Here is a 26,390-nt window from a genome sequence, read left to right as displayed (position 1 = left end):
TTGTCAGTCTGTCTAGGCGCTTGTGCAGAGCAGGCGGTTGCAGAAGAGCCAACTTCTTTCTCTCACACCTACTCCCTCCGTCCCACAAAATCACAAACCCTAGAATCCCAATGCAACTTTAGGACAAGTGACAAAAGACAACAATGCCCTCAATACAAGTACATCCAATCATTAGTTACAAATAAAATAATAATACAAGTTGAATATCTGCAGCCAACTTGAGTAGAGTAGTACAAGTAGTACACCAATCATGGGCACCAAATATCTGTACAGGCCACTAATCCAGCGCGCCAACTAATTTGAATCAAACAACACCATTGCTTGGCGGCAAGAAATACAAATTTGAGCACACCCCAGCACAAGATACCCTATAAAAGCTCAAAATGAACCATTCTCACAAGTTTCCCTCCCAACTTATCACTTCATGAGTCTGCAAAAACACCACCTTCATGGCTTTAGATCTAAATGAACTAGCAGATGAGGGAGATGAGCAAGCTGTGCCTGACCTTAATGAACCAGTGGCAGATGAGGGAGATGAGCATGATGTGCCTGACCTTAATGAACCAGTGGTTGCAGAAGTTGAAATGCATGTTGGTCAAGAGGAGGATCAACTTGGAGGTGATGTGCAGGGAGGTGCCAACCATAACCATCCAGGTGACCTTGCAAGCAAGAATAGTAAACGATCGATCTTTGTACATATGACTTGCATAAATCACTCTAAATCTTTGGCATTTTTTTTTAAAAAAGATACCATGTGCATTGATGGAACTGCTATGTTCTTGGTTTTTTTCTCTTTGTTCTTTACCAGCTCGATTCTGTGAATGAGTTGGGCATATTGAAGTTCATTCCCTTCCATAATATCACAAGTTATACATGTATCTAGCTATAACTAATCAAATAGTGCTCACATGATGCTTATCTTCTGTCTACAATCAATCCTCATATGCTAGATTCTACATGTATAATTTCCTTTACAGTACCACTGATATTGAGCTAGTATTAGTATATATCAAAGTTAGATTGCACCTTCAATACAGATCACAAAAAGCCCTGAACTTCAGCACCAAAGTTTGTACAATGTAGAAAAGTCATTCAAGTATGGCCATAATATAACTAAAGCAGCAAAATACCCAATGGTTCTCCTGACTACAGCACAAGCACCTTTTGATAAAATCACAATCATGAATAGCACAAGTTAGGGAAAAAGAAACATGAGCACTTCCATGAGTTTATTTACAGCTGACATGGACCTCTATTGAAAAACAAGGTGAAGAGTACAATAACAAAATAGGTAGACAACAAAACTAAATTTGAGATGGATATAAAATTGGTACCTTGATTGTGGTTTTCAGATATGATAATCTCCTTTGCTGATGTTGTACTGCACAAAGTAACCTATATTAATCATTGGTTCCATTATATATATAGCATAACAGATCAGTTATTCATAGAACTATTTGGCTACATTGGAAGAGTAGTATAAGCATTATTACTTTTAGTCACACATATCCAGTTAGGCCAATATGCATGGCATGTCAAATAGCAAGTATCAGCACTAATGATTGGTTGTAATAATGCAATGTGTGAGCTATCTGAGTATAATGGCCCATAATTATTTTATTGTAGAATGTAATAAAATAGCTGCAATAGTATTGTACCTAACAAAATATTGATATTAGACTTGGTACTCACATGGTAATTGTTATTGTAGACGGTGCCGATGCCATGGATGAAATTCTGCAAATTTATGGAGGTCACAACCAACATGGCTTTCCTTTTGATGTTAACTCTGATGCCTATGAGGAACATCTACAAATGCAAGCAGGTAAAGCACTTTTAGCTGACATGGATAACAAACTTAGTAAAATTAATAAAATGTGGTTGTACATAAAGCACCACTGAAGAATAAGATTAATTAACTGAAACCATGTTTTTAATTAGAAGATACTAATATGACATCATGCGAACTACCTAGAATAATCTAAACATAACATTGGATGCATTAGTTGCAAATTATGGACTGTCAATTTGACATTTCAGCACATAAAGTAAATTGTGTCAATGTTTCTATGTCCTTCTGAAATCTAAAATCAGCCATAAGTTTACAACCATGTTGATCCATGATAATAAAATATCCACCATCTAAATTGGTACAGACGACTCACCTTGTAATTGTTGTTGTAGACATGCAGGAGTACGATGTGTATGCTGGTGATGTGGAAATTGTTTTTGAACAAGAGGAGTTGGATGATTCAGATGAGGAAGATGAACATCCAAACAAAAATCTTACCAACATACAAAGGCAAGAGATATATGATGCATTGGTTAAGAAAACTATCAATGGAAGACTAAGAAAAAAAGCAACAACTGAAGTTGCTGAAATGTTCAATATCAAAAGGGGTAGAGTGCAAGATATTTGGCGAAGAGCAAAGCAGTGCCGTGCACAGGGAATTCCAGTCAATGTAAGTTCTAGAAAGAAAACTAATTCTGGTCGCAAGAAGAATGAAATTGACTTGTCAGATGTTGCTAATGTCCCCCTGCAACTAAGGGGCACATTACGGTCATTTGCATCAGCCGCGGGTATACCAAAAAGCACGCTTCATAGGATGTTGAAAGAAGGGCTGATAAGACGTCACTCAAACACATTAAAGCCATTGTTGAAGGAAGAGAACAAACGATCAAGGCTGCAATGGTGTATTTCCATGTTAGATTGGCATACTTTGCCAAATGAACCGAAGTTTGTTGATATGCGCAACATTGTGCACATCGATGAAAAATGGTTCAATACCACTAAAAAGACAAGAACTTTTTACCTGGTCCATTGGGAGGATGATCCGTACAGACCCGTGCAAAACAAGAATTCTATTGATAAAGTGATGTTCTTGGCAGCAGTTGCTAGGCCTAGATACAATGAAGAAGGTATCTGCACTTTTGACGGCAAGATAGGCTTGTGGCCTTTCACCAAAAAGGTATTATAACCTCTTAATATATGCATTTTTACTTAGTGATGTGATGTGAAACTTAATTGCTTATCTAACTTACTTAATGTTATATACATAGGAACCAGCACAAAGGACAAGTCAAAACAGGCCAAGGGGAACTCTAGTCACCAAGACAATCAAGGTTGATCGAGACACCGTAAGGTCGTTTCTGATTGCTAAAGTACTACCAGCTATTATATCAAGTTGGCCTCGAGACGATGCACACAGCACTATATGGATTCAGCAAGACAATGCTCCTGCTCATGTGCCAGTGGATGATTATCAATTTGCCTATGCAGTATCCCAAACAGGGTTTGACATCCGCCTTATGCATCAGCCTCCTAATTCCCCAGATATGAATGCATTAGATCTTGGGTTCTTTGCATCGCTACAATCATTAACATATAGAAGGATATCTAGGAATATGGATGAGCTAATACATAATGTTGAGCAGGAATTTCAGGCCTATGATGACAACAAGCTAAATAGGGTGTTCCTAACACTACAATCTTGCTTGTTAGAGGTTATGGAAGCTGATGGTGGAAATGGATACAGAATACCTCATATGGGTAAAGAGAGGCTAGAGCGTCTGGACATTCTCCCTAATACCCTTAGTTGTGGTCGTGAACTGTATGAAAAGGTCATATCAGCATTAGCCAATCAAGTGCAGTAAATTATGCAAAATGGGAAGGTCTATCGTAGTTTCAGCTTTTGGTTAAATGTGATGTTGTATATATGATAAAGTAATATCAGTATTACTCAAGTAAATGCAACTAATCATGCAATGTGGCAAGTTCTATGATGGTTTCAGCTTTTGTAATATGTAATATGAAGTTTTATGATGGTTTCAGCTTTTGTTGGCTACATTTCAGATTGTATATATGACAATGCAGTATCAGCATTTGAGTATCATGTCATGTGGAAAGTTTTATCATGGTTTGAGCTTTTGCCTAAATTTCATCCTCCCTCCGTTCCCTTTTGATCGACGTATTGCAATCGTGCAGCGAGACCAAGGTGAAGTAAATTTCTCCCATTATCATTTAAAGCCCACCTCATAAAAGGCACAATTAGCACTTCAGTTACTTGCATGCAAAACGGAAGAGAGAGAGAGAGACCCCGTTTTTTTATTAAAACTAGTGCCTAGTATGCGAAATGAATGGCCAGCGTCTCCTTGCATGCATGCAAAAATTAAATCAGCATGCAAATCTAAGAGTCATGGCCACCGTCCTAGGCTAATGCGTTGATCAAATTGGAACATTTCAGTTTTACTTATGCGCTGATCAAAAGGGAACGAGGGAGTTTTATATATATGTCACAATGTAAAATCAACATTACATGCATCATCATAATCCCCTAATCTCATCCAGTACCACAATTACACATGCTTTCATACAATACCAAAAGGGTGCCTACTTTAACATACCTTGTTAGGTTGCTATTCATAACCACCTAATCTAAAGTACTACCACAATTACACATAATTTCATACAATACCAAAAGGGTGCCTACTTTAACATACCTTCTTAGGCTGCTATCAATAACCACCTAATCTAAAGTACTACCACAATTACACATAATTTCATACAATACCAAAAGGGTGCCTACTTTAACATACCTTCTTAGGCTGCTATCAATAACCACCTAATCTAAAGTACTACCATAATTACACATAATTTCATACAATACCAAAAGGGTACCTACTTCGAGGTACTTTGTTAGGCCACCATTCATAATCACCAAACAGGCACACAATCAACACATAATTGAAGCATTCATCTAAATTTTTTACTATTAAAACACTCTAGAAATTTTTTTACCGATTTTTCCAGTGCGTCTTGGTCTTGTAGGAGTTCTTCTAGGCCGCTATCATCGTATGGATCTTGCGCATATCCCCCAATGACCATATCAACATCATCATCGCTTGACTTGTCCTCGTCGATGCTAACATCTTTAGCTTTTCCCCTCTTCTCCTTCATGTCAGTTTGCGTGACGCTTGCCTTCTTCTCGAACATGGCCATGTGGTCGCTATCATCTCCCAACATAGTCCTGTAACGGATAAAACACAGTGACAGTTAATACAAGATGGGATGTAAAGATGAATCTATCATGGAATCAAACTGAAATGTACTTCGATTACATTATATATTCGATACATTTTTTTTAAAAAGATAGTGCTGACCCATGTAAATAAGCAATGTCTAAATTGAAGTATAGACCAAATGGACTACTGAACGCAATGAAAGCCAAAAGTAGAGTACATCAGTTTATATATGCGTGGCCTAGTTAAAGGATCAAATCCAGTGAATAATAGAAGTATAACAATCGAAAAAGATTTGCAGAAATCAAAGTATAGCATCCACGGTAATTCTCGTAGAACAACATCAAGGTTACCTAGTTAATTTAATTAGCTATGAATGACAGCCTAACTATCTGTGGGTGCAGTTGTACTATTGGAGCAAGTTGAAGCTTCTCAACGATAGGTTTCAGTGTTAAAATGAACAAGTCAAGCAAGCAACATACGCTGGCTAGGTAGCTGCAGCCAACAAAGCGAGTACGACGAGCTGCATTCAGGAGTAAGTTTCTTTACTGATATTGAAACAAGTCAGAACAAAATAATTAACCATATATACTTAGTTTTTTTAAACAAGATGATCAATCAAGCATCATGTCCTACACGTCAATAATGTTTTATATTTAAAAACAGAGGTATTAATATTCATGCATTACAGTGTCACCACAATTTTGGATTTTTCATCAGCCTCTTGATTGAGCAATAAAGCAGTCAAAAAAAACTTTGAGAAATAAAATTCGCATGTTCAGTATCAAATTTCTTACAGTTTATAATTGTTTCCTATACTCAATAAAAATTTCTAATTTCAGAATATACCTATGGGCAACAAAACAGAAAGGAATGCTTTGGTTAGGTTTAAAACTGCTTGGATTTTTGTTAACACTAATTTATTTTATTTGAAACATGTCATCATAACCCCCTTCTCACTCCATGCCAAATTTTGCAGAAAACAAAATGTAAAACCCAGCTAACCCGCATTACTTCAACATTGGTAACACTGACCGACATATAACAGCTGGATGATTATAAAGATACAAAACACCGAACAACATTAACCTAGGATATTCTATGCAGTACAATCAAAAAAATTTTGGGATGCAACCGCACCCAGTGCATCTGATCTACACACGTCATTGAAAGCATCTCTCATTGCATAAGGGGAACAGATTGGTTGTAGGGAAAACAAGGTGAAGATACCTTTGAGTCAATCCACGCATACTGCCGCCAAAGTCCCTAGCTGTTGCCACCGGAATCAGAACAGGAGGTCGGTAAGCCTCCTCCTCCGCCGACCCCTCCTGTATCAGATCCGCGTGCGCCGCCACCTCCTTGACCATCACATCTGCCGCCTTGCAAATCTCCGATGTCGCTGCCGCATCTGAACTGGCTCCACCCGCCGCCGTTGCCTCCGCCGCCTTCTTGCAAACCTCCAAGGCCGCTGCCACATCTGAGCCCCCTCCCGCCGCCGCCTTTTGGATCAAAACCGCAAGCTGATACGCCTCCTCCGCCTTGGCTTTCGTCTCTTGAATGAAAACCCTAAACTGTTCCGCCGCTGCCTCGAACTCTGCCATCGAGGCAAATCCTTCGAAAGGAGCCGCCTCCGGCATCGGATCTAACCGCTCGCAACCCTCCCCCGCTGTATCGAAGCGCCCGCATCCTGGTGGATGGGGAACTCCGCAGGGAGTTGCGGAAGTGAGGGGGAGCGGCGTGGAGCGGGGAGAGATGTGTGGGGAGGAGCACGACGGCAGTAGGGAGGGAGTCGGAAGCTTCGAAGGGTCGCTCATCTGGACGCCGCCGCTTCGACGGAATCGATCCGGGAGGGGGTGAGGGAGCGATGGAGAGAAACGCGAGAGAGAGGCGACGGGGCGATGGAATCGATCCAGGAGGAACGAGAGAGAGAGACGCGACAGAAAAAAAACTGGGAGGCGATAAGGTTTGCGTGGTGTGAACGAGAGGATACGCGGTCCACCTATGGCCCACACAGGATGAGATAGATGGGAAGTTTCTCGTTTTCTGTCCAGAAATCGGTTTTTTTCGGGACAAAGCTCTCCCCCCAGGATTCGTCTCTTTCTGGGACGGAGGGAGTAATTTTTCCTTCCACATCAGATCAAGATGACATGTACCGGCTAATCACCAGCTTATTAGCCTTGCTCTAACACCCAACCGGGTGCAGTCATTCCTGCTCATCACATGCCTACGCGGATGCAGCAAAGACATGGCGGGTTGCCATCGCACTCTAGCTCAGTGTGGGCCCTATGCGAAGTGGCCTCGAGGTCCTGGAGGAACGAGCATGAAAGTAGCCACCCTGCCCTATCCATTGTGGGCCTTTCCATGTTGCCTCGAGGATGCGGAGAAGTCAAGAAGAATTCTCTGATGATGAGATACGCCGGCCCAATCTATGAGTAATGAGTTGTTCCCTAGAGAGAGTATAACGGGAGAGCCACCACCAGGGGATAGGAGGTTGACTATTGGCTCTTTGGAGGAGAGCCTTCAACACATTTAGTTAAGTTCTTACGGAACCCCAAAGAGAAAGGATGATAAATCATTCCGAATAAGAGATAAACTAAAAAATTGGCGTGCCAATTGGCACGCCTGCCAATTAGCCCGTATAGGGCAGGTAAAATTTGTCTTCTATAGAGCATCTTTATGATACTTTAGTTGCTGTGGTAGTAGTAATGATTTTTTTTCCATTGATTTCATTCGTAATAATTACTTTAGACCTTTGATTTTTTTTTCATAATGCATTATCAACAACTATAAAGTTAATATCATATGAAAATATATTTAAATATAAATACACCTTTCGAGTTGGTAATTCTTATTGTTTTGGACAATAACATGGTCTCCAAAAAATAACTTTAACTACTAATTTTTATTACAATATAATATATATATAGAAATATCAATAAATATATGATTTTATTAAACTACTTTTAAGACTAATCCATATGTATGCTCTCCGTACTTCTAAGATAAATATTTTAAATGTTATTTATAGTTAAAGTTTTAAAAATTTGACCATAGTTTTATCCAAAACAACAAGTATTACCAATTTGAAGGGAAGGAAGTATAATGATACTACATCCAAGATTAAATTTTAGTTCAATTATTAGTCAGAGTTTTAAATATTCAATTTCGTAAAACCAAATCATATATTATCACTGAAGGATTAAACTCACTACTAGAAAACGCATTTTCCCCAACGTATGGACTTTTTTTTCGCAGGCGGACATGACTCTTATAGCTAAATGACCGCCTACAAAAAATATAAATCGGGGTGAAGTTCGATGTCCACCTGCGAAAATCTATTTTCGCAGGCGGACCACTTAAGCGGCGCCTGCGAAAATCGCAGGCGGCCTACTTAAGCGGCGCTTGTGAACCTTATGTGGTCCGACTGCAAAAATCGTACCTACCCAAAAAAAAAACCCACCCTTATCTTCTCCTCCCACCCCTCCCACCACTCAACTCTCTCTCTCTCTCCCTCTCCCTCCACTGACTCAGTCTCCTCTCCTCTCCTCTCCCTCACTGACTCTCCTCTCCCCTCATCTCTGGCGGCGCGGCGGGGCCGACGGCGACGACGCGCGGCCGGCGGCGTCTCCCCTCGCCCCTTCCCTCCCAGATCTGGCTGGAGGAGGGAGGGGGGAGGCCGGCAGGGGCGACGGCGGCGGTGGCGGCGATGCGTGCGGGGCGGCGTGGGGCGGCCAGCGGCGTCTCCCCTCGCCCCCTCCCTCCTAGATCTGGCCGGAGGAGGGAGGGGGGAGGCCGGCGGGGGCGACGGCGCGCGGGCGGTGCGGCGCGGGCCGGCCGGCGGCGTCTCCCCTCCCTCCCTCCCTCGCAGATCTGGCCGGAGGAGGGAGGGGGGAGGCCGGCAGGGGCGACGGCGGCGGCGGCGACGCGTGCGGGGCGGCGCGGGGCAGCCGGTGGCGTCTCCCCTTGCCCCCTCCCTCCTAGATCTGGCCAGAGGAGGGAGGGGGGAGGCCGCTGGGGGCTACGGCGCGGGGCGACGTGGAGCGGCGGCGGCGACGGCGCGCGGGCGGTGCGGCGCGGGCCGGCCGGCGGCGTCTCCCCTCCCTCCCTCCCTCGCAGATCTGGCCAGAGGAGGGAGGGGGGAGGCCGGCGGCGGCGACGACGACGACGGCGGCAGCGGCGGCTCCCCTCCCCTCCCCTCTCAGATCCGGCCGGGGGAGGGGGGCGGCGGCGAGTCGCGTGGCGGCGGCGGTGCGGCGATTTTTTTTTTTGTTCGTTTTTTTGCATTTTCGCAGGAGGGCCGTTGCCCCGACTGCGAAAATCATCGATTTTTACAGTCGTTGTGTTGCAGGCGAACCTCCCTCCCGTCTGCGAAAATTAGTTTTGGCCGCTTGGGAAAATTGGTTTTCTAGTAGTGACTCCTAATGTGGTTCCTTTTGGGAAGAATAGCTAATATGGTCCCTGAAGTTTCGCTTCGGGCTCAGTTTAGTCCTTGAGGTTTCAAAACGTCCAAATAAGTCCTCCAAATTAATCATTTGGGTTAACATAGTCCTTGGTCCCACAAAAATACCACATAAGCATGCCAAGTCATTCTTGCATGCAACAATACAAATGAAATGACCATTCTACCCTTACCATATAAAAAAGAAAGAAAAGGAAAAAAAAAGGAAACAACAGGAAGGAAGAAAAAAAAGGCCGGCCCATTACTCCACTGTTTGTTTTCTCCGTCTAAACCCTGATAGGGTTTGGTCGCTGGCGAACGGCGGTCGCGGCATCGCAGCGCTGCACAACGATTGCTCCTGTTCAGCCGCGTCGCCGCAGCACGGGGCAACGCCGACGTACGGCTCCAAGAAGCTTCGCCAAGCTCTGTCATGGTATGCACTGCTCTGGGGTTTTGCCAAGCGATCAGTTGGAGTGCTAGTTTGCAGAAGTCGTGGATCACACCAGTAGAGGCAAGTTCTCATTTTTCTTGTTCGATCGCATTAAATTTTTGGATATGTTTTGATTTTTCACCACTACTGTGTAGCAGATTTGTCTAGGAACGAAAGCAGATGGCAGATTCTGAGCTATTAGCTATTAAATTTTATTTCAATGGTCATTTCGTTCTTGATGGGTCAAAAGTTCAGTACATTAATGGGGATGAGGGCTTGTCACATATAGACATTGAGAAAATTTGAATCCCAGAACTTGAAGGCCATCTGTTGGATCACACAACCTTTCAACAGCCTGTTAGAATGTACTGGTTACCACCTGGTGATGCACTAAATAATGGAATGAGGCTGCTTGTAGATGATCAGTCCTGCTTGGAGATGGTGAAAATTGTTGGAACTACTGGAGCTGTGGACATTTACACTGAAATAGTTAAATTGGATATGGGTTGCAGTTCTACATTGGTAGAGGCTCATTCTGATGAAGCTGTATTTGATCTATTTCGGGATAATAATAGCATGTTTCCAGACTCTCTAGTTATTGCAAAGGGCGGTACGAACACACAATGTGATAATCCCAATAGCAGTATCGCGAACATACAAACTGAAGGCTTAGATTCAGATAGTGGTTCTGATGCCACTGGTTTTACAGAGGATGAAGATGATGAAGCAGATGAGATAAGAATTAATTATAAGCAATTCAAGAAAAAAATGAAAAGGAGAGAAGAAATTCCACTTGACACCCCAGTTGAGTTGGATCTTCCTCAAAGTGTTGATGCCAACACCATAACACAGGTAAATGACGAGGGAGATGGCATTGCATACTTTGATTCAGAGGATGATGCATCCTATGATGATGATAGTGGGGATTCTGCAGAGAGGAGGAAGTGTCGGTTTCCAATATTTGATAACCATGCTGAATTACCACAAAATGCAGTCGACATGTGCTTTAGAGGAAAGATGCAATTGAAGGATGCAATAACAAGGTATGCGTTGAAAAAGAAGGTAAATATAAAATTTATCAAAAATGACAGAGACAGACTTAGGGCTGTTTGTATGCGGAAAGGTTGTACATGGTTACTGCATGCTTCTTACAACTCAAGGAGTGATTGGTTTCAGATCGTGACATATAATGGAAATCATAGTTGCTGCCCAGATCTAAAAAACAAAAGGTTGTCTACAAGTAGAATTTGTGATAAGTACGAGAGTGTAATTAAGGCTAATCCGTCATGGAAAGCTAGAGAACTGAAAGAGACTGTACAAGAAGAGATGGGCGTGGATGTCTCAATGACAATGGTCAAGAGGGCGAAGTCAAGAGTAATAAAGAAGGTAATGGACGCCCATAGTGGTGAGTACTCAAGGTTGTTTGACTATGCTCTTGAGCTGATGCGAAGTAACCCTGGAAGTAGTGTGCATGTTGCCCTTGATCCTGATGAAAATGAGCATGTTTTTCAGCGATTTTATGTTTGTTTAGATGCTTGTCGAAGGGGATTCTTGGATGGATGTCGGAGAGTTATCGGATTTGATGGTTGTTTTCTTAAAGGTGTTGTCAAAGGAGAGTTATTGTCAGCTGTAGGAAGGGATGCTAACAATCAGATTTATCCTATAGCATGGGCTGTTGTGGAGTATGAGAATGCAAGTTCATGGAATTGGTTTCTTGGTCATCTTCAGAAAGATCTTAATATTCCTTATGGTGGTGATGGTTGGGTTTTCCTCACAGACCAACAAAAGGTATTTTGCAGCTCGTTGCTCTGTTGTAGTTCACTTGTAGTTTATGACACTTCACAGTTTACATGATTAACTTGTTGTTTCTATCTACAGGGGCTTCTAAGTGTCATTGAACATCTATTTCCAAAGGCTGAGCATAGAATGTGTGCAAGACACATTTATGCTAATTGGAGAAAAAGGCACCGTCTTCAAGAGTATCAAAAGAGATTTTGGAAGATTGCAAGGTCATCAAATGCTGTGTTGTTTAACCATTACAAAAGTAAGTTAGCTAATAAAACACCTATGGGATGGGAGGATTTAGAGAAGACCAATCCTATACATTGGTGTAGGGCTTGGTTCAAGCTTGGATCTAACTGTGATTCTGTTGAAAATAACATATGCGAGTCATTCAACAATTGGATTATAGAAGCACGATTCAAACCTATCATAACCATGCTAGAGGACATACGGATGAAGGTGACTCGAAGGATTCAAGAGAATAAGACCAACAGTGAGAGATGGACCATGGGAATTTGTCCTAATATTCTCAAAAAAATAAACAAGATAAGACATGCAACCCAATTTTGTCATGTTTTATGGAATGGTTCTTCTGGATTTGAAGTCAGGGAAAAGAAGTGGAGGTTCACTGTTGATCTCTCAGCCAATACATGCTCCTGTAGATATTGGCAAATATCTGGAATTCCTTGCCAACATGCATGTGCTGCCTACTTCAAGATGGCAGAGGAGCCAAACAACCACGTAAATATGTGCTTCTCTATCGATCAATACAGAAATACATATCAAGATGTCCTCCAGCCAGTTGAGCATGAGTCCGTGTGGCCTTTATCAACTAATCCTAGACCATTGCCTCCGAGGGTTAAAAAGATGCCTGGTAGCCCAAAGAGAGCGAGGAGAAAAGACCCTACGGAAGCTGCTGGATCGAGCACTAAATCATCGAAGAGAGGTGGTTCTGTGAAATGCGGGTTTTGCCATGAGAAGGGCCATAACTCTAGGGGGTGCAAAAAGAAAATGGTATCAATACAATTACCTTTAAATATTCCTTACTTTTCACTTGATCACACAAGATAGTAACTTTTGTTGGTATCACAGGAACACTCATCCTCACATTACCCATCACATCCAGATCAAGCTGCACCTTCTGGAGAAGCCAATGATTCCTCGGTTGCTCATAGAAGGGGAAAGACCTTGCTCTCTCAAAGCCAAGGAAGTGCCGTGCAATTGGCAATTGGAGCCACACGATCTAGGCAATCCAGGGGAAAACAACCTGCTATTTCATCTAATAGCAAGACGACTAAAAAGGGAAAAATGCCTGAAGGTTATGGATTGTACTATAGTGAAAGGACCGGTTCCACATTTCTTCAGGTTAGTAAAGCGATCATGCTAATAATTCAATCTGCTTGCATTATTCAATTATAGAGATGTACACTACTTTAATCGGGTAAACTAATTTTCTTTTTGCAGTCTGGACATAAAAAAAGATTGGTGTCTTTTCCAAGTCGAGATCAATAGCTCAAGCTTCAGCTACCTATGGCGTGGCGCATCAGACGAGCATCAACAAGATGTTGGATGGCAACAGAATTATTTGTTCTTTTTTTTAAGACGAGTCCAGGGTACCTGTGTGAACCTTTGCTTAATTATGTCATGCATGTTGGCTATAACTTTTATATTGCAATTTGAGTTGATTGGGTAAAATATAGTTGCTACTTTTACCTACTTACACGATTTTGTTATTTCTAGGATTTTGATAATTCCGTGCGGTACAGAGTTGAATTGTTCTATATTTGTTTGCGTGCACGTTTAACTACTCACAATAAATAAATAACATATATCATTAGATACAATACATGCAAAAGAAGATAAATGGTTCACACATTATAATCGGGGTTTAGATGGAGAAAACAAACAGATAGACTGAGAGAGTAATGGTCCGGCCTTTTTTTCGTTCCTCCATGTTGTTTCCTTTTTTTTTCCTTTATTTTTTTCTTTTCTTTCTTTTTTATATGGTAAGGGTAGAATGGTCATTTCATTTGTATTGTTGCATGCAAGAATGACTTGGATGCTCATGTGGCATTTTTTTTGGGTCGAAGGACTATGTTAACCCAAATAATTAATTTGAAGGACTTGTTTGGACGTTTTGAAACCTCAAGGACTAAACTGAGCCCGAAGCGAAACTTCAGTGACCATATTAGCTATTCTCCCTTCCTTTTGAAAGTGACTGTTTACCATATTATCACTGTGGATTGTTTATTTAATTAACGGGATAAATTAAAATTTAAAGAAAATCTAATTCATAAATAGATTACACATGTGGTCAAACAAATGCATTAGAAGAAAGTTGTTTTACAAAATGTATTTTCAGAAGCATGTAGCAAATAACCCGTTTCAAAAAATATGGAAAACAAATCTAACAAGAAATGGCCTAGTTAGTGCCCTACTCTCTCCACAATTTGTTATGACGAATTTGAACAAACATCTGTCCAGATTTATTCTCATAAGTTATTTTTTTCCGATATGGAGGGTGTATATGCATACTCCGTAGGTAAAGAGCAAATGAATCAATAAATGACAGTACATTGCTCGTACTGGTACCAGGCAAGTATATGTAGCTGCACCTTTCCCTCTGCGTGTAGCCGTGGATCAACAAGTGACTTTTGTTTTGGAATTTGCAACACACATGAGCCCGCAAGGCTCTTCGTAGGTGATTTTTTTTTTCTTCAGTAAATCCACTTTTATAACAACTCCACGTGGCAGAATTTTGGAGATTTTTAGCTAAATTTTTGGGCTGCCACGTGGTCCTATGACAAGGTTAATTCTTAACCTTTTCCGGCTGGAGGGAGTAGCATATTTATTCAGAATGATTCTGGCCCACTGGCCCATGTATCTTTAAGCAGAGCAATGAAATACTCTATATGCTTATCCAGCTGTAAAAGATAACTGTGTGTGTGTATATATAGCCAAGTATTGGTCCTTAACCGCAAGTTTTTAATCAAATCATGAAGCATTGTTGGATTGGTGGATCAGAAGAACATCTTAAGGTGGGAAAAACAAGGCTAAAGCACTCAAGTCAATCCACTTGTTGGTGGTATGAGAAATATGGTGTGAACGAAATAGGAGGGTGTTCCAAAATCAAGATAAGACCATACCGCAACTCCTCACCAAAATACAAGACAAAATCAAGCTATGGAGCATGTGTGGGGCAAAAAATATTGCGAGAATATCCGCTTAGATTTTCATTTCATTTAGTGTGTGTTTCTTTTCTATTTTTCTTCATGTTTCTTTTTTTCTCTCTTTCACCTCCCATGGTGATATTGTAAATACTTTCTATTCTCCTTAATATAACTCCAGCTTAGCCTGGCTACGGTTTCAAAAAAAAAATCCTGCTCATCAATATGCTGAAGTCATTTTACAGATTAATGGTCTGCGCCTCTAGCTACATAGTGTTGTTGATTGCGCTTTTGCATGAACTGCACATTTTATATTAGCTATTTTTCTAGATGATACATTTTCAGAGTCCATGGTATGTTGTATAGTATACCTTCATTTAAATTTGACGAAAGCCCTTCCTTGAATTACACACAACATTACAAGTTAATAAGCCACGCAACCACGCTTAATTAGGCTAACTATTTCTTACCAGAATACAAAACATAACAATCTCTGTCAATCATTCTTACTTAGGGCTTAGGCTCCTTCAGTTTACTTAGGCTCACACAGATTCATACTTCAGTGTTTGCAGAAGGCCACACAATTGATATTGTTAGTTACTCCCTCCGTTTCACAATGTAAGTCATTCTAGCATTTCTCACATTTATATTGATGCTAATGAATCTAGACATATATATCTATCTAGATTCATTAACATAAATATAAATGTGAAAAATGTTAGAATGACTTACATTGTGAAACGGAGAAAGTAATTATATTACTCATGTATAGATGCATAGACCGACCAGGATGGTCATCATGATACAACAAAATAATTCTCATAGCTGAAATTGCAACACATTTCCTTAGAAATTTCCGTGGTGTTTTAATCTGCAAATTATATTAATCACATTTTATCTATTTGCTATAGTAATTGGAATCATGGTTTGTAAATGTGATGGATGATTGGATGCATAGTAGAAACAACTTGTTATTTGTTCGTTCTGGGATCTGGAGGACTGGGGAGGAGCTGAGGAGCTTGTCGGTGGCAATACAACATCTACAGATTGGAAAAACATGTATATATATTAAGCTTGTAATTAAGCATATGCTAACAAACTACAATAGCTCGATCACACATGATGATCAGTCACAACTTAATCAATTGAGTCAAATATGGTGCCATTTATTAATTTCCAAGCTGTTAGCAAATTAAATGAAGTGGTGGATGCATGCATGATGCATGTACATACCAGTTTACATAATTATATTGGAGAACTCATACAGGCGTCCTCGACTGGAGAAGATGATCAGTCCGATCTCAGCATCGCAGAGTAAGGCGAGCTCGTAGGCCTTCTTCAGTAGATCGTTCCTATGCTTGCCGGATGTCACCTGACGGCTTGTCATGCTCTTGATTCTCCCTATGTCGATCAGTCGATCTCCCTTCACAAACATATACACAACCGCACCCTCCTCTATTAGCAGTTCATTACAGAAGAGCAGCCCGACGCCGCTGAAGCTTGGAGGAGATATTCATCAGCTCGCGGCAACAGGACGCCTGACAACGACGCTGTCCGTCACTGCGGCAGCTGGTTCAGTCGCCAAGCAGTCCCATGCGCCATTGTCACCACGCACATGGCGGTAAACCCTGGGGATTCATGCTCGCGTGTGCCGATCTCGTCCGTCGATAGTGGAGGGACGGCTGCGGAGAGGGTCGCGTGGGAGGAGAGGGCCTCGCCGTCATCGGAGCTAGTCACTGCTGCCCACCTCCTCCCCCCTCCCCACGCGCAGCCATCGAGCTTATTATCATCCCCATCCAGCGACGAGGAGGGGGCAGCGGCAGGCTGGATCTGCACCGCATCTGCTTAAGGAGCCCCGTCGCCGTGCTGCCACCGAGCTTGATCTAGGAGAGGGGACGTCGTCATCAGATGTCGTCGCTGCCAGTGACAACAAATTTTGAATTCTTGAGGCGTGGAAGAGAATTCTTCTCTCTATATTATCAGGTAGCATTACTAAAGTTGTGAAAGCACTGATGGTCTGATGGATACTCATCCGGGAAGCACTACCAGCAATCTGGGCTTCAGATGGAAGGATATAGATGGACGCGTGGCAGAAATTTGGAGGTGTCTAACTTAAATTTTTAGGGCGCCACGTGGCCCAATAGGAGACTTGATTCTTGACCCTATAATCGGTTATAGAGATTTGTAAGATCCTTGTAAGAAGATATAGGAATCCACACCACATAAGTAGAATACTATACCTCGGGGTGACCCGAACCTATATAGTTTTGTGGTCGTTCATTCTCCATTGGTACGCGAGGGGCACAATTATTGGTCTCAAGTGCACTTGGCTCCCCGACCGGACTCACGAAAAGGGGACCTAGTCGGATCCCCGTGATCGGGAGCTCTAGCCCACAACACATAGGCGTGTCATAGATGTTGGAATAGTCAAGTTCAAACATGTGAATATCACATTTATTTTGTCTATTGCATATTAAAATTTATAAGATATTTTTGGTTTATATATCCATAACAAAGCACGTGCATTTTTGAAAAAAATTTCTTACTCTATTGTCCAAAAAGATAGTCAAGTTCAAACATGTGAATATCACATTTATTTTGTTTATTACTTATTAAAATTTATAAGATATTTTTGTTTATATATCCATAACAGAACACATGCATTTTTGTTAGTTCTCCAAAGAGAACACAAAGGATATAAAATATTAGTTAAAACAAAACTTTTCTTACTCTTATTGTCCAAAAAGAACACAAGGATATAATACTCCCATTCTCCAAAAGGTTGAAGCAAATTTTTTTCTTACTCTATTGTCAAAAAGAACAATAAAAAGTACGAATTACCCCCCTGAACTATTGCGGTCGACCGAATTACCCCCTAAACCCGAAAATCAGACATTGTTCACCCCGAACTTTCAATACCGGACGAATTACCCCTCTCAATCCAATCCGGAGCGGTTTTATCCTACGTGGCGTACACGTGGCAATTCAGTCAGCATTTTCTTTTTTAAAAAGTTGTGGGACCCATCTGTCGTACATCCCCATCCCCTCTTCCTCTCTCTCTCTCTCTCTCACGGGGTGCGCAGGGGGGGAGGTGGGCGGCGGCGCGAGCGGTGGCGGCGGGCGCGGCTGGGTGGCGAGCGGCGGCGGCGACGCCACCTCCTCACCATAGCCGCTCCACCCCTTCCCTTCCCCTTCTTCCTCCAGGTCCGGCGGTGACGGCGCGGAGGAGCCGCCGCGGGGGCGTTGTCCTCCGTGTCGCAGCCGGCGTTCGTGCACAACGCGCGCGTGGCGGCCGCGGCGGCGTTCCTGCTCGACCTCGGGGGCCTCCTGGTGTTCGTCGTGCTGCATTGGCCATGCTTGTGCGTGCTATTGGGGGATTGATTGGTTTTGGTTTGGAACGATTCGGGCGCCATGATCCAGAGGAGGATTCAGTGAACTTCCCTCGCGGTTGTTCCGACCAAATTTTCATGGCCACATTTTTCTTTCGGTGGATGGTTTTCGTGTCATGGGGAGTTGCAGCGAATGGATGCGATGTAGCCACGCGTGATTCTTGCGAGGTCGAAGGGCAGAGTGATGGATTTAGTAAAAGAAGTGAGAGTTTTCCTATCTGATTATCTCGTCCTCCATATGTTGTGCTAATTCTGGTTAAAGTGAGTGCCGACGGTTAAAGTTCTTTTCATTCATACTTTAGCAAAGCACACCAGTAATGCAAACAGTCTTAGAGTCTTATGTGATGATACCTTCAATGCAAAAGTTATTCTGAAGACTGACAAGCCGGCGGCGAGAGGAGGAAGAAGGGGAGAGGCCGGCAGCTGGCCAAGGCGAGCTCCTCCTCGTCGTCGGTCGTCCTCCGTGGCCTCGTCGACGGCGTCGTGGGCCAGCGGCTCCACCGTCATGGACTGGGTGAGCCCTGAGACACCGTCTCACGCCGCTGCCCACTGCCCGGCCCGCGCGCCGCCGTCTGCCGCTCCCTCGTCTCGCGCCGCCGCCTCACCTCGCGCCCCCGCCTGCCCCTCCGCGCCGCGAAGGTGAGGTCGGAGCGGTCGCAGCCGCGGTCGACGGAGACCACCACCTTGGCACCGAGGTGCTTCACGAGGCGGACGGCCACGGCGTTGCCGAGAAGAAGAACGCCACGTCGGCGGCGATGAGCGTGGCCTGGTCTCTGCGGCCACCGCGGCTGGCGTCGCGCATGGCGACGAGCTCCTGCCGGTTCCCCTCCTCGTTTCGCGTCGTCGCCGCCGCACACCGCCGTGCCCGTGCGCGCCTGCGGCCACGCGAGAGAGAGATTGGGAATAGCTGAATAAGTGAAGAGTAGGTATGACATGTGGGTCCCACTTTTTTTTTAATGAAAAATACTGACTGGATTGCCACGCGGATGCAGCGTAGGACAAAACAGCTCTAGATTGAGTTGAGGGGGGTAATTCTTCTGGTACTAAAAGTTTAGGGTGATCAATATTTGGTTTTCTAGTTCAGAGAGATAATTCGGTCGACTACGATAGTTCAGGGGTATTTCGTACTTTTTTTTCAAAAGAACACAGGGATAAAATACTCCAATTCTCCAAAAAGATAAAACAAAAAAAATTCCGTTGCCGGGACTCGAACCCGGGTCTCTCGGGTGAGAGCCGAGTATCCTAACCAGCTAGACCACAACGGATTCTGATGGGGGAGCACTCATTAATTATTTGTCTGTGTATGACGTTATCAGGCGATTACAGAAACCCGCAGTGTATAGGATATAGAGGGCGCGTGTTACAAACAATTAAACGGCCTGATCTTGCTATGATTAAGATGAAGAGCAAAGATTGGCTAATGCGAATTATTATCGGAGAAAAGGTGGCTGAGCCGTGTTTGTTAATTTGACGGCTCATCTCGATCTGGGGCGGCCGTGACACTCGGAATACTGAGACGGGATTGAGAGTTTGAGATCCCCTGATAATTTTAGGGGTTAATAACAAACACAAGTAAAATGTAGATTTATTTACACACAAGTAGTATAAGATGTAGTAATCGGACGGACGTGGTAGAGGGAGACGAGAGAGAAAATGGAAGGTTCGGAAACGGGATCCCGAGGCTGACATGTGGGGCCACAGTTCCCGTCCGTTCTCGCCCGCGTGAGGTGTAAGCAGAAAGACGATCAATTCAATTCGGGTCGGTTTCGCCTCGTCTCTCTCATTCAGATCGTCTCTCTCTCTGGGGGGGCTTCAAGGAGACGACGCGACGGCGGCCAGAGAGATGAACATCCTCCCATGGCAATGGCAAGGGCAAGCGCAAGCGCCCCGAACAGCCGGCGCCGGAGGAGGAGGCGGAGGCGGAGGCGGAGCTCAACTCGATCTTGCTCCGCAAGATGGGGTGCACAAATATGTTGTCGCCGTCGCAGCTCTCGAAAATAAAGACGATGTTGCAGTCGAGGCCCGATATCTGCAAGAGGAACAGCCACCTCAAGTTCTGCTACAGCCTCCGCAACCGCAATGTGTTCGTCTCCAAAACCCACAAGCCACGGCTAGGCCCTCTCCAGTACAAGAAAGGGTAATCTCATCCCATCTCATCTCCTCCTTTTCCTTCGCAATTTCATTTCCTCGCATACAAATGTGAAATACTACAAATTTGTATCAGGGGGTTGCTATAGGATTAAGTTGATGATAGGAATCTGGATCGGGGTCCCCTTCCTCCAAACATGCCCTAATGTTTTTTCTTTTACTTTGTTCGGCCGATATAGCATTATCCATTTTACAATCAAATATACACTAAATGTTTCACTATGTTCAGTTTAACATGATGTTTTTTTTTTGAATTAGATTGGTGTAATGCAATCAAGACTTGATTACCTATAAACATGTGAATGGTCAGCAAATTGATTAAGCTCTCTGCAGTCCACATCGATATGCATGCAATGCGCAAAATCCAGTTTAGGCATTAGTTCCATTGAACATGATGTACTCTTCATTATTGGAACACCTGTAAACAAGATGTTGCATATTTAGAGCATTTTGAAAGATATTTCGTTGTTCCTGATTATAAATGGCAACCCAGGAGCATTTTTGTTGTACAAGTGTTGTTTTAGAGCTGTTGCAGTTATCAACAGCGTTTGACAATCTGGTTGGTAATCCAATTGTCTGTGCACTTGTTGACTAACGTTTGAACTGTTTTTCATTTCTTAATATAGTTGGTTTGTAGCTCAAAAAGAAAAGAAAAACTGAATCGCTCTGAATATAGTTTTCCTTATGGCAGCTATTTATCAACAATTAACTGATGACTATGCTGTCTTTGCTCTACTTCCTTGCAGGAAGGAACCTGTGTATGATGGGTCATGGCAGACCCCAACATGTGCAAAGGTTGCTCTAGAACACTATAACAGATCAAATGAGGTGTCTGCTTAAACACTTTTCATGTTTATTCTCTATATTATTTGTGCCATAGGAGTACCCACTTATGTTGGTGAATATGTTGGCAGGATGAATATGAGATGGTTAAAGCACTGGACAGTGTTTCTTCCTTCTTCAATGGTGTGTGGGTGCATGTAAATTTCCTTGCTAAACTCAAAGGGGCCACCCAATGTCCTGACCTTGTTCCCAAGTTCTTTGCTGAAGTGAAATCCGATTTTGATGGAAGGTCATGTGTCTCTTGTGTTAAGATTGACACAGGTATGTTAAGTTACAAACCACGAGATTGTTGTTGTATTGGTAACATTTCTATATGAATGATGGTCTACTTCTTTCTCTTTCTACTGCTGCATATTTCAAGTTTAGTTTGGTTCATTGTAATCATAGGTTCTGTTAAGTCATAGGTTGACCCAAAAAATAATTTGATAAGTATGCATGCAACACTTGTGAGGTTTTACTATGCTAACAAAAAAATGCGAAGCAGATAAGGCTTGTTAGTGAAAAATAAACCATCGCATCCACGTTTTGATAAAAGAAAACAAGAGATCATTTTCGCTCGTTGTTTCATCTCTAGTTTGACAGTATTAGTTTTTGGACTCAAATATTATTATCATATTCTGATTGGTGCAAATCATTCACATAAATTAAGTTCTAATTCTGACTTATTTCTTGCAGGTAATCCAGAGGCAACACCAATTCGCGGTTGTGGGATTTGCCAAAATAATGAGATCTACCATCCTGCTGTTGGAGGGCACCGAGGAGACAGGAAGAGTGCATCATAATGTACGAAGGGATGTAAGCGGGCCGACCGGATAATCTACTTATATGTTAAATAAGTGGCTAATCCGCAGGTTTCCGCATCATAGCCCGATTTACCACACCTAGAAATGTAAGTGGGTCAATTCATAAACCCATCCATAGGTTAAATTAGTAGGTAATCCGCGTGTCAATCCGCGGCCTGAGTTACCCACTAATTTTGCCTATAAACGGCTTCACGGGTTAGCTCGCTTGTATCCCTTTAGGCTTTAACCATAGTTCTTTTAGACAGAAGACAGCTGCCCAGCTTTGGATTGCAAGCATAACAGTTGGTACAGAGCTTCTTTTTTCCCCATTAACTACAAGATTACAGATTAGGGCGAACTCCGATTGAGTTGTGTATATACAGTGATCAATACAATACTCTGATGAAGATGAACTTCATTAATTCACAAACATCAGAATTTACAGAAAATAATCAATTCAACTCTCTTCTCATTAATTACAGATCGATCGAGAAGAGAAGCAATGCATATGCATAACCTGCTGCAATTCGATCGGAAAAAAAATCACTCCGAATCTTTGATGAAGATGAATTTCATTTTTAGTTCACAAAAGGGCGTGATATCACACTTTACAGAAAGAATCAGTTCAACTCTTCTCATTAATTACAGGTCAATCGATCGTATCTTCACGCATCTCAGTTGCAAGGCACGGATCAAACAAACACCTAATTGATTGATCCATGCATGTCTAACTAAACCCGCTCTTCGATGAAAAACACTACATTACTGAGTGCTAGAGCCGCTCACTATGGATCAATCAAACTCATGGCAGTTAGGTTTATCCGGGCACTAAAAATTTTTCTACACCGGCCGCTGATTTCAGTACATTTTTGGTTCCTTCTCTGAAAGTTTAGCATTTTTCTCTGATGATGAAACGTAACTACCATGCGTTGCATGAGGCAAACAACGATGTTTCCAACAGCCGGAGCTGGAGTTGGGACGTCGTCAGTTTCAGAGGGGTTCAGAGATTGAAACTCCGAACAATCTCTATACAGGAAAAATCATTTTTTTAAAAATCTTGTTCCTTCTCTGAAATTAATTTCAGGATTTTTCTGGTTATGAAGAGTGAACATAAGTAGCACGTGCGTTGCATGTGAGGCGGCAAACATGTTTGAAGCCGGAGCTGGAGAGTGGAGACCATTCAGTTCCAGAGAGGGTTCGGAGATTAAAACTCCCAACCCCTTTGATCCTTCCTTTTTCAGGCTATCTTCTTCTTCTTCAGGTTTAGGACATAGATCGTCCCATTTAGATCGGATAACAACCATTTAGATATGCATGCAATGCACAAAATCCAGTTTACACATTCAAGGTCAGTGGCAGTTAGTTCCAGGAACACGATGTATCATGTATGCATTTTTGGAACACCTGTAAACAAGATGTTGCATAATTAGAGCCTCTTGAAAGATATTCCGTTGCTCCTCATTATAAATGGCAACCCAAGAGCATTTTCTTGTGCAAGCCATCCACTACATTTACTTCTCAAAGTTCTCACTAATCTATCCAAGTACAATTGATACAATTCCATCAATACTGGAATTCTTTTATCCATAATCTCTTACCTACTACTATATGCATGTCAGCATGTGTCTTCTGTTTGCACCCATGAATAGCAATCTTTGATATACTTTCATCAAACATTCATTTTTGCACAATATAATATCCATGGGGCAAAGTATGACACAATCAAGCAATAACCGTTGTCTCAGAAGCAGTGGAAGCAAGAACAACATCAGATTCAGACCAACCGTCCCATATCTCGGGCAATGCTTCCTTGATGTTATGAATGCTTTCAAGAGCGTGATCAGCACCTGGAACCAGCGTTGGCCTCCCAACCTGCAGCAAATTCGTAATATTTTATTTTAACACGATTACACGAACAAAGAAAGGTAGGAGTTTTCAGGTTTTGAACTGTTTATGCAGTCTTACAATCACAGTGTGAAAGCCTGCAGCTTTTCCTGACGCTATGTTTCGAACGCTGTCATCAAAGAAGATCTGAAAATACAAGTTCAAGAAGTCAGATTTCCGCCGCTTGATACGGAAGATTTTGGGCCATGTAACTTAAGAAAAGATTCTCACTGTTTTCTCAGGATCAACATTCGCAATCCGAATCGCAGCTTCCATGGCTTCAATAGAGGGTTTGCAGAGAATTGGTGATTTAGGTCTGAAGCCATCAGATTCATCCAGGTCATCCAAATCAGAAGATAGTTCATCAGAGATAGAACTTAGGGGCTTGTGTAGACCATGGCATGTTGGGGTTGGTGGATTCAGTGTCTCGAAGCATATTATGCCTTCGAAGCAGTCCTGTATACCCACCCTGCACAGAACCTCCTCTGCATGAGCTTTATCAGAGTTTGTGAATATCTGCAGCAAGCAAATCAAAGATTATAAAAAACCTGCCAGCAAGGATCTTCCAAAAGGCAAAACTATAGGGAAGTATCATACTATTTTTCTCTGTGGAATAGAAAGTAGAAGGGTCCTCAAAACAGGGTCGAAATGCAGATTGTCATATGGCAGTGTACCATGGACATTTGCATGAAATTCATCGTTATCAAACTCGTAACCTAATGCCTGCAGTAACAGTTGCATGATTAGAAAAGAATAAAAAGGCAAAAATAATATTGGCAAAATCAAGTTTTTTTTTTCTTTATGCAAAATCAGAGAGGTTTACCTTAAGACCAGCCATCGTGGTGCCATATTCCTTGTACAGTTCCAGGCACATATCTGCAATTTGGCTTTCTTCAATTCGCAGATGGCGACGCATGTAATCTGGCAGTCAAAATTACCAAATTGCAGTCTCTCCCAACATTTGTGAGAATAAAAGTGCTTTATAAACAGGAAGATACGGAACATGATTAGTATTACTACACACCTTGTATATTTTTGCGACAAGCTAGATTGATGCCAGAGCTGAAGGGGTACAGGGTATCATCCAAATCTGAAGATGCCATAGCAAACAGATTCATTGGACTGTGCAGTTATATTGAACAAACAGTGTCCTCTGGTTTTATAAGGAATGGAATTGTGGAACATACCAAACAGCAAGCACTCATACTTCGATCCTTCAACTATAGCCTCCATTCTTGATGATCAAAGCTGAAAGGGTGATTTCTAAATGAAATCACACCAATTTGAGAGCCTGAAATTACATGAGGAACTTATAGAATGACAATATGATCTCAAGAGCAAAAATTGGAAGGGACTCTGCAACATGCCTGGTAAAACAAGTAACACGGATTTCAAGTACAGAACCAATCAAACTGAAGCTGCCAGACCTGAACTTCAGCGATTCACAGTCATGTTATATTGTTTCCAGGGGCATATAATCGTTTTTTTTTCCCCGAGAAACTCGGGAGGCTGTGGTAGGAAATATATTTACAGGGCTGAGCTTTTGGCAGGACACTCTTGGCCTTGAGTCCTGACAACCCCAGCAAAATATTTTTGTGGTTAGAATTTGGTGTGAGCATCTGATATAGACGATGTAAATCAAATCCACCATTGTTTCTACCGAGAGGGCATATTCTGACATTAGCTAAGTTTAAGTGTACTTTTAAACTTCAATCAAGTATCATCATCACAAAACTGTCCAAGATAGAAACAATAATAGGACAAAACGTCCTCTGCAAAAACAAAAAGGGACAATAATACCAAAATAAAGCCAAACAATGGAGAGCACAACGAGAGAGTTGCTCACCTCAAAACAATGAAGGCTTGAAGGCTCCTGATGAATGGTGTTGAAGCTAGCACTCTACTTATAGCATTCCAACTCCCCAAGGCTCCACGTACAGAAGAGATGCCCAGCTGCATTTGAAGGCATGACATGATTACATGAAGAACAGGATATCCAGCCAATTTGTTGCCCGTCACTGTAGCTGTACATCAAGGCAAGGATGCCTCTTAACAAGAGAACAGATCTAGTGTTCAACTTTGAAGGCTGGCATATGCTCCCAACTCCCAAGTAAGATCTGCATGCCAGGTTCCTACAAAGTGGCAGGGGAATATATGGCAACAATTGAAAGAATCAAAGAATACAGAGTACATCATCTGTTTTGAATACCGTGGAATTTTGCGTAGATGAAGAATATTGGAGCACTTTGAATACCGTGGAAATTTGCGTAGATGAAGAATATTGGAGCACTTTGGTAGCAGTTGGATGTACCATTCGTCTATTCCAAGTGCTGTTGTTTATCCAGCAGCCTCTGTTGAAGTCATAAAGGATGAGAAAGAATAAGAATATAAAATGGATATATTGCGAATCAGAATTCAGAAGCTTCCAAGTCTCCAACGGTCCAACTTCGAATACCTCCACTTCACATAGTTTGTGCAGTTCGATCAAATGGGACAACCAACAATACA

The 26,390-nt window shown here is 42.4% G+C and overlaps 4 protein-coding genes, 1 long non-coding RNA gene and 1 other non-coding gene across 8 annotated transcripts; 4 read left to right on the top strand and 2 right to left on the bottom strand.

Moving 5' to 3' along the window:
• The first annotated feature begins 449 nt into the window (after window positions 1-449).
• Window positions 450-3,706, top strand: LOC107276898 (uncharacterized). The gene is made up of 4 exons (XM_066308526.1): window positions 450-654; window positions 1,712-1,825; window positions 2,185-2,969; window positions 3,061-3,706. Exons 1-4 carry the CDS (start codon window positions 450-452, stop codon window positions 3,652-3,654), a joined length of 1,698 nt encoding a protein of 565 aa, XP_066164623.1. The 3' UTR covers window positions 3,655-3,706.
• Window positions 3,707-9,729: 6,023 nt separating this feature from the next.
• On the top strand, window positions 9,730-13,385 carry LOC107280389 (uncharacterized). The gene is made up of 5 exons (XM_066308906.1): window positions 9,730-9,968; window positions 10,046-11,675; window positions 11,766-12,683; window positions 12,762-13,034; window positions 13,134-13,385. Exons 2-5 carry the CDS (start codon window positions 10,251-10,253, stop codon window positions 13,179-13,181), a joined length of 2,664 nt encoding a protein of 887 aa, XP_066165003.1. The 5' UTR covers window positions 9,730-9,968; window positions 10,046-10,250; the 3' UTR covers window positions 13,182-13,385.
• Window positions 13,386-17,640: 4,255 nt separating this feature from the next.
• On the top strand, window positions 17,641-18,770 carry LOC136355794 (uncharacterized). The gene is made up of 2 exons (XR_010740189.1): window positions 17,641-18,486; window positions 18,591-18,770. It is a non-coding gene; the product is annotated as an uncharacterized lncRNA (long non-coding RNA).
• A 647-nt stretch (window positions 18,771-19,417) lies between these two features.
• Window positions 19,418-19,490, bottom strand: TRNAE-CUC (transfer RNA glutamic acid (anticodon CUC)). The gene has a single exon. It is a non-coding gene; the product is annotated as a tRNA-Glu (tRNA).
• A 379-nt stretch (window positions 19,491-19,869) lies between these two features.
• LOC107277200 (uncharacterized) lies at window positions 19,870-22,443 on the top strand. The gene is made up of 4 exons (XM_015773874.3): window positions 19,870-20,362; window positions 21,120-21,201; window positions 21,288-21,477; window positions 21,892-22,443. Exons 1-4 carry the CDS (start codon window positions 20,181-20,183, stop codon window positions 21,996-21,998), a joined length of 561 nt encoding a protein of 186 aa, XP_015629360.1. The 5' UTR covers window positions 19,870-20,180; the 3' UTR covers window positions 21,999-22,443.
• Window positions 22,444-23,416: 973 nt separating this feature from the next.
• Window positions 23,417-26,255, bottom strand: LOC9266306 (uncharacterized protein C24B11.05). Of its 3 annotated transcripts, none has more exons than XM_066308779.1 (9): window positions 26,092-26,233; window positions 25,729-26,014; window positions 25,070-25,173; window positions 24,907-24,972; window positions 24,706-24,803; window positions 24,480-24,605; window positions 24,114-24,398; window positions 23,964-24,029; window positions 23,417-23,870 (listed from the first exon to the last, which is right to left on the bottom strand). In XM_066308779.1, the coding sequence occupies exons 3-9, from the start codon at window positions 25,113-25,115 to the stop codon at window positions 23,721-23,723; spliced, it is 837 nt and encodes a 278-aa protein (XP_066164876.1). In that variant the 5' UTR covers window positions 25,116-25,173; window positions 25,729-26,014; window positions 26,092-26,233; the 3' UTR covers window positions 23,417-23,720. The 3 variants fall into 3 exon arrangements, with proteins under 3 accessions (XP_066164876.1, XP_025880011.1, XP_015632896.1); XM_026024226.2 differs by lacking the exon at window positions 26,092-26,233 and adding an exon at window positions 25,310-25,452 and having other exon boundaries at window positions 25,729-25,859; XM_015777410.3 differs by having other exon boundaries at window positions 25,729-26,255.
• Between the last annotated feature and the right edge of the window lie 135 nt (window positions 26,256-26,390).

Source organism: Oryza sativa, chromosome 3, assembly GCF_034140825.1.
Source record: "Oryza sativa Japonica Group chromosome 3, ASM3414082v1".
NCBI classification, from domain to species: Eukaryota; Viridiplantae; Streptophyta; class Magnoliopsida; order Poales; family Poaceae; genus Oryza; species Oryza sativa.
Note: the sequence above shows the minus strand (reverse complement) of the source record. Positions and strands in the feature narration are given on the sequence as shown.

Coding starts and splice junctions, on each gene's coding strand:
- LOC107276898 (XM_066308526.1), top strand. CDS start 450: ATGGCTTTAGATCTAAATGAACTAGCAGATGAGGGAGATGAGCAAGCT. Junction 1,826..2,184: donor ACATCTACAAATGCAAGCAG/GTAAAGCACTTT, acceptor TTGTTGTTGTAG/ACATGCAGGAGTACGATGTG. Junction 2,970..3,060: donor TGTGGCCTTTCACCAAAAAG/GTATTATAACCT, acceptor TTATATACATAG/GAACCAGCACAAAGGACAAG.
- LOC107280389 (XM_066308906.1), top strand. CDS start 10,251: ATGTACTGGTTACCACCTGGTGATGCACTAAATAATGGAATGAGGCTG. Junction 11,676..11,765: donor TCCTCACAGACCAACAAAAG/GTATTTTGCAGC, acceptor TTCTATCTACAG/GGGCTTCTAAGTGTCATTGA. Junction 12,684..12,761: donor GGGGGTGCAAAAAGAAAATG/GTATCAATACAA, acceptor TTGGTATCACAG/GAACACTCATCCTCACATTA.
- LOC107277200 (XM_015773874.3), top strand. CDS start 20,181: ATGGGGTGCACAAATATGTTGTCGCCGTCGCAGCTCTCGAAAATAAAG. Junction 20,363..21,119: donor CCTCTCCAGTACAAGAAAGG/GTAATCTCATCC, acceptor ACTTCCTTGCAG/GAAGGAACCTGTGTATGATG. Junction 21,202..21,287: donor ACTATAACAGATCAAATGAG/GTGTCTGCTTAA, acceptor ATATGTTGGCAG/GATGAATATGAGATGGTTAA.
- LOC9266306 (XM_015777410.3), bottom strand. CDS start 25,115: ATGGAGGCTATAGTTGAAGGATCGAAGTATGAGTGCTTGCTGTTTG. Junction 24,399..24,479: donor CTATTCCACAGAGAAAAATA/GTATGATACTTC, acceptor TGCTTGCTGCAG/ATATTCACAAACTCTGATAA. Junction 23,871..23,963: donor CAGGCTTTCACACTGTGATT/GTAAGACTGCAT, acceptor AATTTGCTGCAG/GTTGGGAGGCCAACGCTGGT.